General features: G+C 40.1%; 1 protein-coding gene across 1 annotated transcript in view; it reads left to right on the forward strand.

Moving 5' to 3' along the window:
* The first annotated feature begins 8,349 nt into the window (after nucleotides 1-8,349).
* Nucleotides 8,350-18,844, forward strand: part of DTWD1 (DTW domain containing 1) — a 21,593-nt gene continuing 11,098 nt past the window's right edge. The window contains exons 1-4 of the mRNA XM_004709424.2: nucleotides 8,350-8,420; nucleotides 11,228-11,544; nucleotides 15,166-15,309; nucleotides 17,052-17,310. Coding sequence (XP_004709481.1) covers nucleotides 11,281-11,544; nucleotides 15,166-15,309; nucleotides 17,052-17,310 — 667 coding nt within the window. The 5' untranslated portion in view covers nucleotides 8,350-8,420; nucleotides 11,228-11,280. The remainder of the gene's footprint in view (nucleotides 8,421-11,227; nucleotides 11,545-15,165; nucleotides 15,310-17,051; nucleotides 17,311-18,844) is intronic.

Genomic DNA, 18,844 nt, shown 5'->3' on the forward strand with positions numbered 1-18,844 from the left:
CCCCCCTCCCTCATGAGCCCTTGATAGTTTATAAATTGGTATTTTGTCTATATCGTAGTTCTGGGTAACCTTTCATTGGACGCCCACTTAGCCAAGGAGTCCCATCCAAGATCCAATGACTGCCATTTCCGCAGTTTGGGGGTGACTATTCTTTACTTCCTTTCCCATTAAGAAATTTCAGACCTAAGTTCAAGGGCTACAGGTAGTTTTGAGGTAGGGCCCTGTTTGTTCAGTTGGGCTTCCATGTCAAGTGCTTCTGGTGTGCTCCCTGGAGGATGCTGTGGTCCCTGCAAGGCCAGCATCTAAGGGCATCCTAGAGCTTAGTCCCTTGCATGGCGTGGTTCACCAAGGAGTGGGTAGAAGTTTATTCAAAGTGTCTACCCAGGAACATAGAACTGGGTTTATTCTCCCCTTAGGTTCCCAACAATTATTGTATAGTATCCCTTCCAGATGTGAGGTTGCTCTTCCCCATTTACCCACCACACCTGCCAACAGGAATATCAGTGCCTCCTCTGAAATGTAGATGCTCCCCTCCCCGGCCTTAACTTGATTTTCCAGTAAGACTCTACTCTCATTCTTATGAAGACCTGTGGATTTGTTGTGGCCTTGCCTCGGTGTTGCAGAGCATCAAGCGGATGGCCATCTCCCTTTCCCCCATTTTTGAAGGAGTGACCCCAGCTGATGTGAGGTCTCCTCTTTCCAGGTGGTTCTTATGAAGTGTATGTAGGGGAAGTGAGGTATAGTTCATGGCTGGTAGGCAGACTTGATACTCCTATATTTGGGAATTGGTCTTTAAGATTTGTTTAATTGGTATTTCTCCTTATAGTAGTGGACTCATACAATATTTGTCCTTTTGTGATTGACTAACTTCACTCTGTGATGGTTTCCAGGTCTTTCCATATCATGTGGTGTTTCATGTTTTTATCACTGTTTTTCAGAGATGCATGGTATTCCATTGTATGGATATACGACAGTTTCTTTATCCATTCTTCCACTGTTGGGCATTTGGGCTGCTTCCAGTTTCTTGCTCTTGGGAACTGTGCTGCTACAAACATTGGAGAGCACACATCCACTGTGTCTCTTATTTCTTTAGGGTCCATGCCTAATAGTGGCATTTCTGGATTCTGTGGGATTTCAATTCCCAGTTGCTTTAAATATCCCCATATCGTTTTCCATGGTGACTGTATGTATTTACAAGCCCATCATCAGTGCAAACGAGTTCCATTCTCTCCACAACCACTCCAGCATTTGTTGTTTTCTGTTGTGGTTTATTACATTTTTAATTGGGCTATCATTGCAGGTGGAAGGTGGTATTTTATTGTGCTTTTAATTTGCATCTCCCAGATGGCTAGTGATCATGAGCATTTTTTTATGCATTTGTTATCCATTTGTACTTCAGTTTTGGTGAACTGTCTGTTCATGTCTCTATACCACTTCTTAATTTGGCCATTTATTTCTTGAACTGTTGTAGAGTTCTGTATTTTTTGGTAATTACATATGTACTCGAGTATAAGCCGACCCAAATATCAGCTGAGGCACCTAATTTTACCACAAAAACTGCATTAAAAATGTGCTGGAAAACTTGGCTTATACATGAATTACGGTAGACCCTTATCCACTGTGTCATTGGTAAAAAAAATTTTCCCTATCTGTGGGCTCTTACTTTACTCTCCTGATAAAGTCTTTTGCTGTGCAAACGTGGTCATCTCTTGTCCTCTGCTTTGGGTGCTTCCTTCATTATCCTTGGTACTCTATGTATGCCCTGTCATAGGGCCCGTAAGTCTGTTCCAGCTTTCTCATTGATGAGCCTGATAGCTCTGGCGCTTACGTTAAGGTCTTTCACCCATCCTGAGTTTGTTTTTGTGCATGGGAGAGATATGGGTTGCTTCATTCTTCTGTATATGGAAATCCAGTATGTCCAATACCATTTGTTGAAGAGGCTGTCTTTGTCCTATTGGATAGTTCTAGATTCTGTATCAAAAATTAGTTGCCTGTAGGCTGATGCATTATGTCTGGATTTTCTGTTCTGATCCATTGGTCTATATATCTCTCCTTGTACCAGTACCTTGCCATTTTGAGACTTGTCTTTCTTAACCTTTATTAAAATAGAATATTCCTAGAGTGGATTCACAAGTCTTAACAGCATGCATAGATAACAGTTTTATAAATCTATACCTGCAATGAAAAACACACTCAACATTTGATGTTGATACATGATATTACCTGTAAGCCGGAGTAAACTCGCTCCTTTACAGTCATTTGTCCTCCAGATGAAACTATTACTCTAGATAGGTCTTGTCCATTCCTAAATTTCATTTGAATGGAACCATCAATTTGTACTTATTTCCAGAAATTTATATCCAGAATATCCACACAAAAGAGCTTCAAAAAGTTCATGAAATAATTGCATTAAAAGATAATGGAATTTTTGCATAAAATTTGTGAATATATATGTGTGCATATCATATGTATATATTTATGTAGATAACCAATAAATACACAGAAAGATGTTCAATGCCATTAGGCCTGGGGGAGATACACAGTGAGATACACTTCACACTCACTATGCTCAGAAAAACAAAATAAGGACACGGTGAATTTGGAACACCCAATCCTAGTTGGTGGGGATGTAAAATGGTACGGCCACTTTGGAAAACAATTTTGGGGACCAGAATTCTGACTAATGTTATGTGGGTAAAGTGATACACGTCACTTTTAAGAATTGACGCCCACGGCTCGGCGTCTGGTGTGATTCGCTATGCCTTCTTTCTTGCCGGCTAAGCTGGGAACGCCAAGTCCTAGGAAAGCACAATCTCACTAAAAAGAAATCTGCGTCCTCAAGTCTAACTTTAAGAAATAGCCAGCCGTCTGGGAACATCCACACTAGATTTTATATGAGAAATAAACGTTTACTATTTTAACCCACTGAAATGTTGGGTTCACTGACAGCAATAAATGTACTGTGGTGGTTAAATAAAAAGCCAACGTCCATAAACTCTTTTAGAATCCTTTGAGAAGTGGAAGCTCTGTCCCCTCCCCTTGAATCTAACCAGGCTTTCTGACTCATGGTAACCCAAAGAATGCACAGGGAAAGGCACTGGGCTCCTTCTGAGGTGAGGTCTGCAAAGGACATGCTGTTTCTTGTCAGTCATTGGAAGGCTCAGCCTTGGTGCTCTGGGAGGAAGCTCAGAAGTCTGCCTCTGCTGCTCCCCTGCTGTGAGGAAGGACAGGCTGCCTGGAGAAGCCTTAGAGGGAAGCTTTGCTGCCATTCCTGGTCTGCCCCTCGGCATTCTTAGAGCACAGCTGTCCACCTGCCCTGCCCCAACTACTGTGACCAAGGCAGTTTTAAGCCTCAATATTTTAGAGTATTACATAACAATGGTAACTGAATAGTCACCTGAATTTGAAATTAGTACTCATTGCTTTTTAATCTGTGCACTTGAACTACTTTGATAAAACTAGAAATTAAGTTTAAAAAGATAGTGAGGTAGTAAACTATGTATTCCTGGCTTGAGATAATATTTTACTACTTACTCCACCCAAAAGATCACCTTTCTCCCTAAATTAGAAGCTGTCAACCTACAATAACTTAAACATTTTATAAACACGGATATATGTTTATTAAACCACTGAACTTTTGAGTTTTCTGTTGTAAATGCACGGCGATGGTTTTTAAAAAATGATCATAAACTCTTACAATTCTTTGAGAAGTGGAGTCTATGTTTCCTCCTCTTGAATCTGGACAGGCTTCAAAAATTTTGTAGAAAAATCTCATTGTCTTTTAATTTCATTTTTTCATCAACTTTTTGAAGCCCTCTTATTTACTGAATCAAATATTTAACTTTGCAAGATATTGAGCACTGGTATTTCCATTTTTATAACATTTCATTTATCAAACTGGCATTTTTAATTAAATATATCTTGCTTACACATAGATCAGGATGTCCCCTAATAGGTCCCACTACTGTCATTTTAACCCTATAGGATAGGATAGAGCGATCCCATAAGGTTTCTGAGGCTGTATGTCTTTATGGAAGCAAACCACCACATCTTTCTCTTCCTCATGGATCACACACAGTTGAAAAGAGCACTGTATGAGTTGTTTATTGAGCTGCTAACCACAAGGTCAGTGGTTAAAACCCACCAGCTGCTACAAAGGAGAAAGAAGAGGCTGTTTACGCCTGCAGTCTTAGGAACACAAAGGAGCCGTTCTACTCTGTCCAAAAAGATTACTGTGAGTCAGAATCAGCTTGATGGCATTGCGTTTTAAAATTTTTTATTTTTGTAAACCATAGCATTCAAGGCCTTACAAGTCTAGCCCCCCTTGATCTCTCTATTTTGAAATTAAAAACTTCTAGGACTTAGAAATCCTATTGATATAGAAGGGGTGAAAGAGTTTGCCTGCGGTTAATCAAACACTAGAAAGTAAGAGCCCCATCCCTTGTAGTAAAGATTCCTTTTCAACTTAATCAGTAAGGATGTTCTAATTCAAGAAGGGGCTAAGTAGGGCCATTTAGATAAGCAGTGGAGCCTGAAACAGTAGGTAGTACTGGTCCCACAGCCCCTGAAGTAATGCTATCACTTGATAGTCTGATAATCTCTTGGGAGAATTTTCCTGTGAACCTTGTTCCCCTTGTTTCATTGTTTGAGGTCCTCTGATCATCTTCAAAACCTGTTAATGATTTCCCCCAGCCCTATCCTGCCACCATCTGTTGTCATTAGGTGCCATCCAGTCAGTTCTGGCCCACATTGGCCCTCTGCACAACAGAACGGAACACTGCCTGATCCTGCACCATCCTTACAATTGTTCTGTTGCTAGAGCCCATTGCTGCACCCACTGCTTCAATTCATCTCCTTGAGGGCTTTCATCTTCTTGTCTGCTCCTCCCCTTTACCAAGCATGATGTCCTTCTCCAGGGACTAGTCTTCCTGATAACATGTCCTAAGTATGTAAGATGAAGTCTTGCCATCTTTGCGCTGAAGGAGTAAGCTGGCCATGCAACTTCTAAAACAGATTTGCTTGTCTTTTTAGCAGCCCAGGGTACTTTCAATATTCTTTGGCAGAACCACAATTCAAATACATCTATTCTTCTTCCCTCTTCAATATCCAATTTTCATATGCATATGGGGCAATGGAAAATACCATGGCTTGGGTCAGGGGCACACAAGTCCTCAGAGTAACATCCTTGTTTTCAATACTCTAACAAGGACTTGTGTGGAAAATTTACGTGATGCAACAACACATGACTGCTGCTTCTATGAGCACTGGTTGTGGATTCAAGCAAGGCAAAAATCCTTGACTACTTCAACCTTTTCTCCATTTATCATGATGTTACATATTAATCCAGTTGTGAGGATTTTGGTCTTCGTTATAATAAGTTTAATCCATATCTAAGGCTGTAATCCTTGATCTTCATCAGCAAGTGCTTCAATTCCTTCTCACTTTAGCTAGCAAGGTTGAATCAGCTGCATGTTTAAGATTGTTAATAAGCCTTCTTCTAATCCTTAGGCTGCATCCCTTTTCATATAATCCAGAATACTGATTAAATAAGTACAGTGAGAGGATACAACCCTGTTGCATACCTTTCCTGAGTTTAAACTACACAGAATTCCCTTGTTCTGTTCATACAGCTGTCTCTTGATCCTTGTACAAGTTCCACATGAGCACAGTTGTTTTAGAATTCCCAATCTTCTCAAAGTTATCCATAGTGTGTTATGATCCACTCAGTTGAGTGCCTTGGCCTAGTCAAATAAACACAAGTAAATCTCTTTCTGGTATTTGCTTTGAGCCAAGATCCATCTGACATCATGACATCATGGATCATATCCCTTGCCCTGTGTCCTCTTCTGACTCTGGCATGAACCTCTGGCAGCTCCTTGTCAATGTTCTGCTGTTATTGTTGGACGATCATCAACAAATTTTTATTTGTACGTGATTTCAGTGATATTTTTCTATAATTTGAGCATTCTGTTGGGTCACCTATTTTTGGAATGGGCAAAAATATAAATTTCTTCCAGTCAGTTGACCAAGTAACTGTCTTCCAAATTTCCTAGCATAGATGAGTAAGTGCTTTCAGTACATCATTAGCTTGTTGAAACATTTCATTTGGTATTTCATCAGTTCCTGGAGACTTGTTTTTGATTATTGCTTTCAGTAAAGATTGAACTTCTTCCTTCAGCACCATTGATTTTTGCTCATATGCTACCTCCTGAAATGGTGGAATGTTGACTAGTTCTTTTTGATACAGTGACTGTGTATTATTTTCATCTTCTTTTAATGTTTTCTGCATCAGTCCATATTTGTCCATACAGTGTAAAATATGAAAACAAAAATAATTTATAAATTATCAAGGGTTCACGAGGGCGGGAGGATGGGGAAGGAAAGAGGGAAAAGAGGAGCTGATACCAAAAGCTCAAATACAAAGGAAATATTTTACAAATGTGCTTCATACAACTGATATATGGATTGCTATAAGAGCTGTAAGAGCTTCCAATAAAATGATTTAAATTATTTATATATATATATATCTGTCCAAAAATCTTTCAATATTGCAACTCAAGGCTTGAATCTTTCAATATTGCTTGATTTTTTGTTTAGTTCCTTCAGTTTAAGATATGCTATGTCCTTCCATTTGGGTTTTCTAACTCTAGGTCTCTGCATATTTCATTAAATTTGACTGTTCCTTCTTGAGGCAGCCTTTGAAATTGTATATTTAGTTCTCTGGGTTCATCATTTCTTTAACAACCTGCCACATAGTTTAAGATATATAACTTGTTTGGCTTTCACCAGATCTTTGAAGCAATTTGGAGGTAGCAAACCCCACTGATTCTTTCTGTCAGCACTTTCAGACATAAAATTAGAATTTCTCAAAGCAACCTGGTCTCTGTCTTTGACTAAAAGAGTGATAGGCACTTCTGGGGCCCTTGTATTTTCTGTGCTGCAATTGAGTCAATTCTGACTCCTGGCACCCCCCAGTGTGCACAGTGTCATTGCAACCCCCAGTTGGCCAGAGTGATCTTTCCAAACTGGACCACCAGGCCTTTCTTCCCAAGTGGGTTCTAGCCACCGGCAGTTTAGTCGTTGAACCCTTGTTATTGCTATCCAGCGTCTCTTATGTTCCACTACCCTTGTTTAACTGAGCATTGTAAGTCTCTCTAGGGTAAAGGTATGTTTTACCTGCCACTTGCATAATTCACTGTTCAATAGCTGACCATTGTATTTCTAAATCGTAGACTGTTCAACATACAGTTTCAGTTTTGGTTTTCTCTGGAGTTTGGCAGGGGTAAAACAGGTGGACAGTATGCTTAATTTCATACTGATTATCGTCAAAGTAATCCCAACCCTATGTTTAATTTTCACTCAAATCAAATTACCTAGAAGTGATTTTTTTCCTAGTCATTTTCGTTATTTATTTTTTTAGGGTGCTGAATTTTAAAAAAATCATTTTTATTGGGGGCTCTTACAACTCTTATTACTCTTATTAGTAGCTTTCAATATTATGTTGTTGGGAATAGGTGCTTAGGGACAACAAAAGGAGCCTTGGTGACATCATGGGCTATGTTATGCACTGAGCTGCAAACCACGAGGCGGGAGGTTGGACGCCAACGGTTTGAACCCAGCAGCCGCTCCCCAGGAGGAAGACGAGGCTTGTCTGCTCCCATCAAGATGTAAAGCATGGGACACCCAAAGGCCCAGATCCACTCCACTCCAGAGGGTGGCTGTGAAATGGCCTCGACTTGATGGCAATGACTTGAGTTTGGGTATGAGCGAAGAGAAGGAAACCCTGGCCGGATTCGCCATCCTCACCATGGCTGTTTGAGACCACTGTTGACAGCCAGTGTCCAGCCCATCACCTTCACTACTAAATCTCGACCTTCACAAAGCTGCAGAGCTATAGCAGAACTAAGTCTACAATATTTCTAGAAATTGGGTTCAACTTTTTTTTCCCCCTTCTCCCGTTCTTTCCCCACAACTCATCACCTGAGAGAGCGTGCATTTCGAAATCTTTGTCCTGGAAAATGGGGGCTGGGCCCAGCGTAGGATGCGGACTCCGCGACCAGCCAGGGAGGTGTAAGGCTGGACCTGGAGGCTCCGACCCCTAGTCACCAAGTCCACGGTCCTCTGGCTTCCGGAGAGGAGAGGAGGGGGCGGGACCACCGTCAGACCCCGCCCCTCTCCCCGCCCCGCCCGTTACCTTTCCGCCGGCGCGCGCCACGCCCAGCCTCAGCGACGTCCTGACCGGCCTGGCTCCTCCCACCGGTGTCGCCGGGAAAGCGCTCCGCCGGCGCGGTCCGCCCCGATCCTCGTCCGGCGCGGTCCGCCAGATCCCCGTGCGGCGCGGTCCGCCCGATCCCCGTCCGGCGCGCTGCCCGGCGGCGAGGACGGCGCGTGGAGCTGCGCAGGCCCCGCAGACGGTGCAGGTCTGAGTCTCGGTCCGTTCGCGGGCGCGTCTCCGCGACTCTGGGGACCGTGGGCTTGGCGGCGCCCGCAGGGAGCCGTTCTGCTGGGCGCCGTTGAGCGCGGCCGCAGGCCCCGCGCGTGCACTTTTCTCTCTTGGCTTTTGTGGGCCTTTCGGTGGAAACAGGCTTCCACGTTTCCTTCACACGCCTTTCCCACCCCATTTGTTTCCAGGGCTTTCCGCCCGGTGCACAGGCAGCATGGGCGTAAGAGCCTCTTTTAATGTGTAGATCGGATGGATTTGGAGTGATAGATCACGACAGAAGCATTGAAAAAACAGGCATTGAAATAGGTTTGCAATTCTGGGCATTTAGAGCCTGGTTCTTGCGTCTGAATAATGTCTTGGGAATGTAGGGCAAGTAAACTCTATTTCAGGTATAGTTCAAGCATAGTCCACGCTGTTGGGTGCTTGTAATTGCCACATTGAAGACCTACTGACAACTCCAATCGCACTGCCTTCAAATTGATTCCTACTCATAGCGATCTTAATAGGACAGAGTTTCCAAGACGGAAAAGCCTTAGGGAAGCAGAAAGCCTCATCTTGCCCCCATGATGGCAGAACCATCCATTGGTGGTTAGCAGCCCAAAGCTGAGCCCCTTGCATCACCAGGGATTCTTAACCCCCAACTTTATTATTAAAAAAAAATATTTTAAAGAAGGCAAGACAGCCTGCCTACCACATGGTAGGGTGGTATGTAAGGAACCAAGAGTTTGTATGAAAAAGGCTGGTATGGTATCTCAGCTTTAGAAAAAAATTAATGTTGGACCTGCACAGGTATGTGACCAGATTTTAAAAACAACAACAACAACAAAACAAAAAAAAAAACTCCAGGAATTCCTGAAGAATAATTCTGGAAATTCTCAAGCACCTTCCCACTGAACATCAGGGAAACACATTGGCTTTCATGGCATTCCCATGGAATCGCATTTTATAGCCCCATTACTCTTAGTATTTTGGTGGCACATGTGAACCCACTAAGTATCCACTAAAATACTCAGTGAAAAGGGGACAGTTTGAATTAGGCTAATTCACCAGATGTTTATCAGATGAGCCCATGATTTGGGTCAGGAAGTATTAGTACAGCTTCTAAATGTTCATCTATAAGCATGTTGAATGACACCATCCGAAGAGGATTTAGGTGAAAATTCATTACTTTCCTACAGTTTTTCATGTGTAACAGTTGGCCATTCTGTTGGCCAACAGAGCAATTGTAGCTCCTGCTCCAGGGGCTAAGGGAATCTCTTCCCAAAATCTTAAAGCGTCTCTTTTCCTTAGAATGAATCTGTTGATTTTAGTCAGGAGTTCTTTACTTGAATCTATAGATGGGTTCTATCTGAGAACCCCCTGCAATTGTGTGTGAAATATTGTGCCTGTATATTAAGGCCCGAGTTTCCTGTCCAATTGCCCAACGAACCCAAGACACAAGGAACATTCGCAGCGTAATCTCTCACGCTTCTCTAATTAAGGGAAAATTCAAAGCTAGAAACCACTTTTCAGGCAAGTGATTTGGAGTGATAGGAAGTCCGACTTTCCAGTTGTGAAGCAGGAAGAAGGGATTGGACCAGCTTTCTCAAATATTGCTTTCTCCGAGCAACCCAGAATGTAAACCTGTGCCTCATCAGTACTTCCCCAAATATTTACTGTATTTTGGTTTTCCAAACTTGGGTGAATTTGACAAGCTTGCAATACTTTCCCTTCAATGACCAGCATCATTTTCTTTATTTAGACCCTGGCTTTCTGGGCCCTGCACTCTTACGAAGCTCCTGATAAGTAGTTAAATCGGTATCACTCATTTCTTAACAAATTATGTTGCCTTTTATGTTCTGCTGGATTCTGTGTTTGCCTTCTGTCCAGGAGACCAGTTTCCTGGTGCAGCCCCAGGGTTTCTCCTGTCAGTGCTTGGAGCCTCCCAGTCAAACACAATACCATACGGGTTTATAATTGAAAGAGAATCAGTTTACAGCTGTGGAATGCATATCAAATCAGAAGGGCCCCAGGCTCTGCTTCTCCTGTAAAAGCTATCTTGCTTAAGGAGTACACCAGCAACAATTTTGGCAGCCACCATCCTATTTTGAAGAAAATATTAAATGGGAAAGTCATTTTCCTATTTTCTCTCTTAATCCCAGAGGATCTGAATGCGTCTATATTTTTAAAAGTACTATGAATTTTTAGAGTGGACATTAATGTTACTTGGTAAAATGTATAATCAGACTTTATTTTCCTACACGTGTATATTTCACCGTGTGGGATATTTATAAATTAGAATTGGATGTAGATGCCTCTTGTTCACTAATGGGTATTTACTGTTGTGTGTGTGTGTGTGTGTGTGAGAGAGAGAGAGAGAGAGGGTTTTAGTGCAAGCTGGAGAAAGACATACCTCTTAGTTTTAGAAGCTATCCAACTAAATTTGACTAATTTCATTGGGACCATATATTTTCATTGAAATTCATTTGGGACTTAAGGTCCTATAACATCAAAGTCCAAGTTACCATTTTTCGAAAAGAGGGTTGTCAAGAAATGTATTCTTGGCACCCAACCTTTATAGTTGAAGTATGTTTTCTAAATTACTGCCCTTTTGTTTTTATAAAGGGAATGGTTGAGAAAGGTAACTCCAATTGGTTGTTGTTGAATTTATTACTGAGCAGTACTAAAATTATAACACATGTTAGTTTAATTTTGAGTAATTCATTTTCTAGGAGCAGTGAATAAAATGCTACCTATTTAACTTTGCTCCCCAGTTTTTAAAATGTGTGTGTTTGTTTTTTACAGTGCACTTGTGATACCGTTTGAAAGTAAACGTGAAACTTGAGTTTGAATGAAAAATGTCTTCCAACCCACCTATATTTCTCAAAGAAAATGAACAAAGCAATTCAAAATATGTGGAAATGCAGCCGTCACAAACTACTTCCGTACTTTTAGAAGATCCCCTTCAAAATCTTTGCTTAGCATCACAAGAAGTTCTTCAAAAAGCTCAGCAAAGTGGGAGATCCAGGTGTCTCAAATGTGGTGGTTCAAGAATGTTCTACTGCTATACCTGTTATGTCCCTGTTGAAAATGTACCTGTTGAACAGCTTCCACTTGTACAGGTTGGTAAGAAATGTAACTGTTTGAAAGTAGGGAAATTGACCTTTAAAATGCCTTATGATGTATCTGTACTAATCTAACTGAAACATTTTATATGTCATGAAAATGCATTGTATCAATGGAACATTTAAAACATGACTAAACACTTAGGTCTGAGATGAATGGTATTGTTTTCCATTATATAAAAATGTTTTCTTTAACATAGCATTATGCTACATATAAATATGAACTATTTGCAACATAGGAAAATGTGGCATAAATTTGCATCTTTTCAGAAACAGGTCTAATGGTTACACATTGCACTGCTAACTACAAGGTCAGCTGTTCGATACCACCAGCCGCTCTGTGGGAGAAAGACAAAGCTCTCTTCTGTGAACAGTTACAGTCTTGGACACACAACCAGGGCAGTTCTACCCTGTTCTATGTGGTTTATGTGAGCCAGGATCGATTCGATAGCAGTGAGTTCAATTTTTTTGACGAGACTAGTTTATCAACAATGTGAAGATTTCAAAATGACTTCAGGACTTTTCCTTCAGAAAAGATTGTTCTCAAAGAATTAGGGTTGATTTTCTTACTTTTTTGTGGCTTGGTCCCAGGTTTTATATCAGTCGCCAAAATTAAACAAAAATCACATTAAAATGACAGATCTATTTATCTGTGTTATAGTGATTTTAAGCTAGATTTAAGAACTGATTGATTAGATTAATACTTATTGGTGCTAACTAAGATTACATAATAGACCCACAGACTACCATGTCCACCTAATCAAAAAGTGTATTTCTTTTCTTTTTAAAAAAAATCATTTTATTAGGGGCTCATACAACTCTTATCACAATCCATACATACTGTACATCAATTGTATAAAACGCATTTGTACATTCATTGCCCTCATCATTCTCAAAACATTTCCTCTCCACTTAAGCCCCCGGCATTAGGTCCTCATTTTTCCCCTCCGTCCCCACTCTCCCCTCCCTCATGAGCCCTTGATAATTTATAAATTATTATTTTGACATATCTTGCCCTGTCCGACGTCTCCCTTCACCCACTTTTCTGTTGTCCGTCCCCCAGGGAGGAGGTCACATATAGTTCCTTGTAATCGGTTCCCTCTTTCCAACCCACTCTCCCTCTACCCTCCCAGTATCACCACTCACACCGTTGGTCCTGTAGGGATCATCCTCCCTGGATTCCCTGTATTTCCAGTTCCTATCTGTACCAGTTGCAAGGTAGAATTCATATCATGGTAGTGGGAGCGGGGAGGAAACATTTAGCAACTAGAGGAAAGTTGTATTTTTCATCATTGCTACATCGCCCCCTGACTGGCTCGTCTCCACAGACTACCATGTCCACCTAATCAAAAAGTGCATTTCATGGATGTTAGCAGTGATGGACTTTAGGATTAAGTCAAATAAAGTATAAAGTTTGACAACTACCTGTAAGAACTTTAGAGCGACTAAACTCAATACACATGGACTCATTAAAACTTGCTTGGAAGAAAAAATAGTTATCACTACATTTAACGTTATATAATATAGTGGTTTTAAGGATTACTTAAAATTGAAATAGGACATACGCGCAGCTTTTGTGTTAAAGTTTCAGAAGTCTCGGGCTTGTTCTGAGAGAACTAAAGATACCCAAGCTGGGTCCCAAGCATGTTTCTTGAGCACATCTTTTGCATAACTGTCTAATGCTTATAGATGGTCCATAAAATTCTCATTTTATTGTATAATTTTTAAAAATAGGGCAGCCACATGATTTGTAAAACATATCCATAGCATTCATTCCTGTGCCTTTATCAGCGATAACCCTCCACGAGAGCCAGTTCACCTGGAGTATTGGCCATCTGCCTTTGTCTACATATGAGAAAGTCTGTTAGAATATTTTGTTGTGATCTGCATTCCTCTTTTTCCCTCTGTAATACCTTCTCTGGGCTAAGATCATGCTGATCTGAGTCGGAGAGGCCCTGGGAGAGGGACTGTGGTAGTATCAACTGAGACAGTCTCATGAAGAAAGTCTGAAGTAGAGTCCACCCAGAAGCAGATGATTGTAAAGTCATAGTGTACGTCTAACTCAAATGGTGAATTTCCTGTAAGTAGAAATTGGTTTGAAGCAATTGGTCTTAACTTATAAACGATCGGTAGGCCTAAGTTTTGTTGTTGTTACAAACAGAGACTCAGAGTCCTGTTGGAAACCTTAATTGAAAACTATTTTGTGTACATATTTGCGGGCGTGTGTCCTTTTGAGGTATATTAATAATAGCATCCCCTCCTTGCTCAATAAATAAAATAGACAAAATATGTAAATATAGAAGTATATAAAATGGAGATCATTGACTAGCACTGCAGCAGCTGTTTCTTTCAGATACTGTTGTGGAACTACTGTTGTACAGAGCAACACGAGGGAATCCCAGAATAATGGTGCCAAGTAACAGAAGCTGTATGATTCCCTTTATATAAAATTCTAGAAGATGCTGCTAATCTACGGGGAGCAGGTTAATGATTGAAAACTGGGGGCAATTATTGATAGGGGGGAGGGAAGGGGGCAGGCACAGAAAAAGTTTTGGGAACCTCAGATATGTTCATTTTCTGGATGGTAGTGCTGGATTCCCGGGTGGCACATACATGAAACCTTGTTCAATTGGCTCCTTTAAAAACATGCATTATATTCATTGTCCTAACTGTGAAAATAATTTTCTTTCTCCAGGTAAATGTCTAGACTCCTGCCTGTTGAAAATGAGATGCAGGGCTGGGTAATGGGAGGGTTCTTATTGCAACAAGGAAACGCTTTGACATCTGACGTGACGTAAAACTCAGGGAGGGCTTTGTACAGATAATGGGGAGATGGGACTCAGTTTCCATTATTATAACCCTGTCAGTGCAGGACTTGAACAGGCATTAGAAAGAAAGCTAAAGCAGGAGAACAAAAGTGAAATAAGAGAATTAAATAACTCAAGAAATGAGAAAAAGATTTTACTTTTGCATTGAGGCATGTATATTATCTATAACAAATAATAGAACTTTAAGGGAAAGACTTAGGTACGATGGTTTTGAGGAGAATTATTTTGGACATAAAGATTGTTCCTCATAGACATGTTCTGTTTTTCCAATTAAAAATATGTAATTTTTACTTCATTTGTGTTGTTTCAGGGCATTAAATGAGCATCACAATATTCCCCAAAAAAGAAAAATTTGTTTTGGGCATTGATAGTTGTACAAGGGTCAACATTTTAATTTTAATTTTAATTTTAGATTTGAAACTTCTGTCCAACATTTCATTTTAAAATAGCAGAAGGTCTGCAATTCTTGGCATTGATACTGAAATGCATGAAAGTGAATTTCACGCCTATGTAATTTAAATGAAAATGACATTGGAGTTTTAAGAGGAGATTCTATGTTAAATGAGTTGAAAATACTTGTTCTCTTAATGATTAATAATAGTGAGGATGAAATGTGGGTTTGCTTTATGACTGTTTTCCCCTTAATCTGCTCTAGAAAAGAATGACTTTCAAACAATGAGAGTATATATAGCAAATTATTATGAGCTTACCATATAAGCCTTAGAAGCCATTTTATTAATTTTAAAAATAGAATTTTTATATCTGTGATATTCACTTTTTTCAACTTTAGCTTCCATTGAAGATTGATATCATTAAGCACCCAAATGAAACAGATGGAAAAAGTACTGCTATACATGCAAAACTTTTAGCTCCTGAATTTGTAAATATTTATACGTATCCCTGTATTCCGGAATACGAAGAAACGGACCACGAAGTAAGTGGCTTGTTTTTTACGACTCTTTACAATGAATCTAAAAAATAATTTTAAATTATTTTGCCTTACTAAACTTTTTGAACACAAATTAATTTCTTAAATTTCTAGTATATCCTTATGTAGTAGCATTGAGTAGTGTGAATTTTACTTTATTTATGTCCAAGTTTCCGGTGACCCTAGAGCAGTGGTTCTCAACCTTCCTGCTGCCGCGACCCTTTAATACACTTCCTCATGTGGTAGTGATCCCCAAACATAAAATGATTTTTATTGCTACTTCATCACTGTCATTTTGCTACTGTTATGGGTCAGGCGACCCCTGTGAAAGGGTCGTTCCACCCCCAAAGGGGTCGTGACCCACAGGTTGAGAACCGCTGCTCTAGCGCTTTATGCTTCTTTGAGCCTGGTCGACTTTTCTTTAAATGCCATATTTGTTCAGCTTTTTACTCTTTGCCAGTGTTACTATGCCTGCTTTACTTTTTCTGGCCTTCATTCTCCTGTCTGTCTAATTTGATACAAACAGGGAAACTACATAAAAATCTGTTGGAATTCCCGCCCCCTCCAAAAAAAAAGGAAAAGAAAAGAAAGACTGAGAAGGAAGATTTACTATATGGTCTCTATAACATTTCTTTTAGTTGTTTAAAGATCTTCCTTACTCACTTTTAGAGTCTGAGTAGTTGGAATGGGCAGATTTAGTGAGATACAACTGATTGTGCTGACAAGTGAATGTTAGGTAGATCTCAAAACATTAGGCCCTGGGTACTGCTGCAAGAAGCAGCCCCTTTTAGTTCTCTTGAGGATCATTTGTTACTGTGATTGATCTAAAACAAGATAAAATTAATATCTTCATTTGCTCCAGAAATTACTTGGTAAGTATTAGCTTTTCTTTCTATGTATCTCAAACTTTAATACACACACATATTATACAAAACCCAAAATTCAACAAACCCACGGCCCCTGAGTTAATTCCAACTCAGCAGCCCCATAGGGCAGCATAGAAGCACTCCCTAGGTTGTCCAAGGCAGTAAATCTTTATGGGAGCAGGGAGCCTCATCTTTCTCCCATAATTCACACACACACAAGCACATATATATTTAGTTTGTATGGAAACGTGTATCTGAGCATTTTGAATCAAGGATTATTATATTTCCTACTCTGGAACAATTGGTAACGTTTATGTTTTTAAGTAGAACATAGTAGTTCTGCGGTGGCGAGAGAAAGACAAGGCTTTCCACCTAAAGATCTAGTCCCAGCAGCCCACGGGCCCCTGTGCACGGGGCTGCTATAAGCCAGAGCCGACTCATGGCAGTGAGTTTGGTTTTTTGGTTTCTATGATGAGAGGTGTTATGTCTATGAATCCAAACAAGGATGGAGTCTTATACTTCACTCATTGATAGTTTTCTGTTCTGGTTCCCTGACGAATCGCCACATTGTAACATTGCAGATCTGTCCCTGTTTTACATCATCACCTTCACAGAATTACTTAAATATTTAAGTTTCCCACCTTGCTTTAAGAGCAAGTAGGAGAGGCCCGCAGGTCAGATTTTCATAACCTGGGGACTCCCTGTAGGACTTTTTGGTTGTATTTATGATGATACATTACTAGAGAAAAGCCAGAAACATTGTGCCATACTTATTAAAAGAACGTACAATAGAACCGAATGCATGTTTTACATCTCAACATTTTTCCCTCTCAGAGTTTTAAGTCTGTCAGGAGCTACTAACAAGAGTTTTCTTTGTTTCAGGTTGCCCTTGTTTTCCCCGGACCTAAGTCTGTCTCAATCAAAGATATTTCTTCTCATCTGCAACAAAGGATTCAAAATAGCCGTAGAGACAAACATGCTGACCCTGACAAGCCGCCTGTTAAACGCAAGAAAACGGAAGGACAGGATGGCCGTTCTTTGAATGACAGCAAGTGGAAAGGCACAACGTTGAAAAAAATTGTATTGATAGATAGTACCTGGAACCAAACAAACAAAATAGTCAGCGATGAGCGACTTCAAGGTAAGGAAAGGAAAAAAGAGAACGTTTTTCTTGCTCTTCCCTTCCAGCTTTTATTTTGAAAGACTTCAGATGTACAGATAAAGTTGCCCTGAATACCCATCCAGCCTCCCTTAGATTCACAGTTGTTAATGATTTGCCACATTTGCTTAATTATTGTGTGTATGGACTTAAATAGGTATTTTGGGTTAACCCATTGAATAGTAAGTTAGAGGTTTTACTATACTTTCCCTTTAAATCCTTAATATATATTTCCTAAGAATAGTAGCACTCTTATGCATAGTAACACAATACTGTTATCATGGTGATGATACTATTAGCACTCCTGAGAAGCTGCATAATCAAATTTTTGTATTGTCCCCAAATATCTTTTATGACTTTTTGTCTCTGATGGGGTATTTAAAAGGGCCTTACATTACTATCAGTTAATTATGACACATTATTATTTTAAAGCAGTCCCCCTGTATTTGCTTTTTGTGACTTAGATTTTTTGGAAGCAAAGAGGTCAGTTATCTGAGGGTGCCATTACAATTAGGGTTAGTTTAACTTTTTGGCAAGGGTAATTATATGAAAAGCTAAATTCATGATGCTTCTAGTTTATATCTTTTATCTTGGCATAAGTAACAGCATGTTCATTAACAGAAATGAACCTGTCTAGCTGATAAAAGTAGTCGTTCCATGACTAGATGAAGTGGTATACTGGCTGCATCCAATCATGAGGCACACTAGGGAAGTTGGAAAGTTCACGGACAGATGGGGTGAATGGAAAATGAATGATTTTCACAACGATTTGAAGCCCCCTTGTATAATACAGGTTGTTCACTTGACTCAAGGGACTGCCAGGTCTCTCCATTATACAGGTTGATTTCCTGTTTGTAATTAATAAGTCGTCTGCAGGGTAATGCTTTCAGACTGAAGTGTTTCTCAAAGCTGAAAACAAGGGGCATCCATGGTGCCCCTTGTCTAAATCAGTAGTTACCCTGAGTGTTGTCAAATAGTGACTTTTCCAAGTTTATTGTTTTTCTACATTCATTAGATAGCATTCATTATATGTAAAGAAGAGCTTCTCCTTTCACTCCCTTCTTTATCGCACACTTGACAATCCTGGTCTTACTTATTTGCTAACCCAGTATGTTATAATTTCTCACTGCTGGTACTCTTTCCCGTGTTCACATGTTGTCTGTGGGCGCACCACCGAGCCCTTTTAGGCCTGCCCTCTTTAGTCTGTCTGGTGCAACAGGATGTGTCCCAAATGGATGTGTACTTTCCTCCTGCCTCAGGCCTGGAATCAATCATTTTTTCTAAGAAGTTAGCTTCCTTTTAGTTGGGATGACGTGAGAAAGCAAGATTGATGAACCTCAGATTCAAAGTCATAGGCTCCTCTCCTAGTTTGGGGGAAATGATTTCATCTTTCTGTAAAGGGTAAGGTACACAGCCAACACATAAATGGTACAATTACTGTTGGTGGTGAAAATGGTATCGGTATTCAGGTAGAAGGGTTGAATTTGAATGTAATCAAATTTAAATCTTTGTTACC

This window comes from Echinops telfairi, unplaced genomic scaffold (assembly GCF_000313985.2).
Source record: "Echinops telfairi isolate 266 unplaced genomic scaffold, ASM31398v2 ScPeMD7_8;HRSCAF=38, whole genome shotgun sequence".
Classification (NCBI taxonomy): domain Eukaryota; kingdom Metazoa; phylum Chordata; class Mammalia; order Afrosoricida; family Tenrecidae; genus Echinops; species Echinops telfairi.